At 48.5% G+C, this 2318-nt stretch overlaps 1 protein-coding gene across 1 annotated transcript in view; it reads right to left on the reverse strand.

The window, feature by feature from the left end:
• Positions 1-2318, reverse strand: part of LOC112077065 (mitogen-activated protein kinase kinase kinase 3-like) — a gene marked incomplete at its 5' end in the record, with an annotated part of 42426 nt that overhangs the window by 32393 nt on the left and 7715 nt on the right. Inside the window, one exon of the mRNA XM_070441555.1 lies at positions 571-704. Within this exon, the coding sequence (XP_070297656.1) occupies positions 571-704 (134 nt within the window). The remainder of the gene's footprint in view (positions 1-570; positions 705-2318) is intronic.

A 2318-nucleotide genomic window follows, 5' to 3' on the forward strand; every position in this document is an offset into this window, starting at 1 on the left:
AGAGAGAGATCCAAGTACTCGAGTCAATGATAGACTAGGTTATATACACAAGGGTCAGCAGTACTGAGTAATGATAACTAGGTTATATACACAGGGTACCAGTACTGAGTAATGATAACTAGGTATATAGGTTATATACCTTGGCGTTCCAAGGTAACCTGATGGGCTGCTTGAAACATGTAGGTATTAGACTGGGTCAGGGAGAGGATGAAAATGTCAGTGAAAATGTCAGTGACATTGCCAGCTGGTCAGCGTATGCTCTGTGTACGAGTCCTGGTAATCTGTCTGGCCCTGAAGCCTTGTGAATGTTAACCTGCTTAAAAGTCTTACTCACATCGGCTACGGAGAGTGTGATCACACAGTCGTCTGGAACAGCTGGTGCTCTCATGCATGGTTAAGTGTTGCTTGCCTCAAAGTGAGCATAGAAGGTATTTATTTAGCTTGTCTGGTAGGCTCGCGTCACTGGGCAGCTCACGAATGAGAGAGTACTATGTTGTCTCTTACCTTCTGGCCCAGGCCCTCCGGTATAAACTGTCCCTTAGTGACAGAGAATAATATGTTGTCTCGTACCTTCTGGTCCAGGCCCTCAGGTATAAACTGTCCCTCTGTGTGAATCGAGGTGAAGGAGCCCTGCCTGGCAATCTGCTGCTGCTCCTCCGGGACCGAGCCTGGAGGAGGGGACCTACGACCTGCATGGAGAGAACCTGGGCTTTGTCCTTCTTCACTTCCTCTCCCGTCCACTTCCTGTGTGTCTAGTTCCTACAGGTGGGCAGCAGGGACAAACAGAGCGAGCTGAGGTGCGTCCCGTTCTCTAGGGGATCTGAAGGCTGTATACTCAAGAGCTCAGAGAGGGTCCGAAAACACTCCACAGGGTTAGTCAATACACACACACAACACACAACACACACACACACACACACCACACACACACACACCACACCACACACTACCACACTCGCACTACCCTGCTTCTGTACCACTTTCCGGTGCCAAGCAAAACGCTCATTTGCAGCTCTATCAAGGCAGCGTTACACTCAATTTCTACGGACTTCCTGTACTGCACATCCACCTCTATAGGAATGACTTTCCTGCACTCACACTCACCTCTATAGAGGAATGACTTCCTGCACTCACATCCACCTCTATAGGAATGACTTTCCTGTCTCACATCCACCTTCTATAGGAATGACTTCCTGTACTCACATCCACCTCTATAGGAATGACTTCCTGCACTCACATTCCACTCTCTATAGGAATGACTTCTGTACTCACATCCACCTTCTATAGGAATGACTTGCCTTTGTACTCACATCCACCTGTATAGGAATGACTTCCTGTACTCACATCCACCTCTATAGGAATGACTTCCTGTACTCACATCCACCTCTATAGGAATGACTTCCTGTACTCACATCCACCTCTATAGGAATGACTTCCTGCACTCAATCCACCTCTATAGGAATGACTTCCTGCACTCACATCCCCTCTATAGGATGACTTCCTTGTACTCACATCCACCTCTATAGGAATGACTTCCTGTACTCACATCCACCGCTATAGGAATGACTTCCTGTACTCACATCCACCTCTATAGGAATGACTTCCTGTACTCACATCCACCTCTATAGGAATGACTTCCTGTACTCACATCCCACCTCTATAGGAATGACTTCCTGCTACTCACAGTCCACCTCTATAGGATGACTTCTCTTACTCACATCCACCTCTATAGGAATGACTTCCTGCACTCACCATCCCCTCTATAGGAATGACTTCCGTTACTCACATCCACCTCTATAGGAATGAAAAGAGAGAGTGAATGAGTTTCAATGACATCAAGCTTTCCTTTTGTCCAGGTGTGAAATCACCTGAGCGCGCTTGGTCAATCATAAATTGCTTGTCTGTCTTAATGTGTGCTCAGTGTTTGTGTGCTCAGTGTTAGTCTAGTGTTAATGTGCAATTACTACAAACCCCTGACGACCGAACCGTGCTGTACAGTAGCCCTGACACGACCTTGCTGTACCAGTAGCCCTGACATCGACCGTGCTGTACAGTAGCCCTGACGACGACCGTGCTGTCAGGAAGCGCCTGACGACGACGTGCTGTACAGTAGCCCTGACACGACCGTGCTGTACAAGTAGCCCCTGACACGACCGGTGCTGTACAGTAGCCTGACGACCTGTACATTAAGCTGCGTGACATTAGCCTGACAGACATCTCTCTGCCTCGCTTCATTCCCACTCGTTTCCAGACTCCCTGTTACTATGTGTTCTGGTCTCTTCATCCTTCTCTCTCCTTGCCCCCCCCCCCCCCCCAGC

The sequence above is a fragment of the Salvelinus sp. IW2-2015 genome, unplaced genomic scaffold (assembly GCF_002910315.2).
Source record: "Salvelinus sp. IW2-2015 unplaced genomic scaffold, ASM291031v2 Un_scaffold4245, whole genome shotgun sequence".
NCBI classification, from domain to species: Eukaryota; Metazoa; Chordata; class Actinopteri; order Salmoniformes; family Salmonidae; genus Salvelinus; species Salvelinus sp. IW2-2015.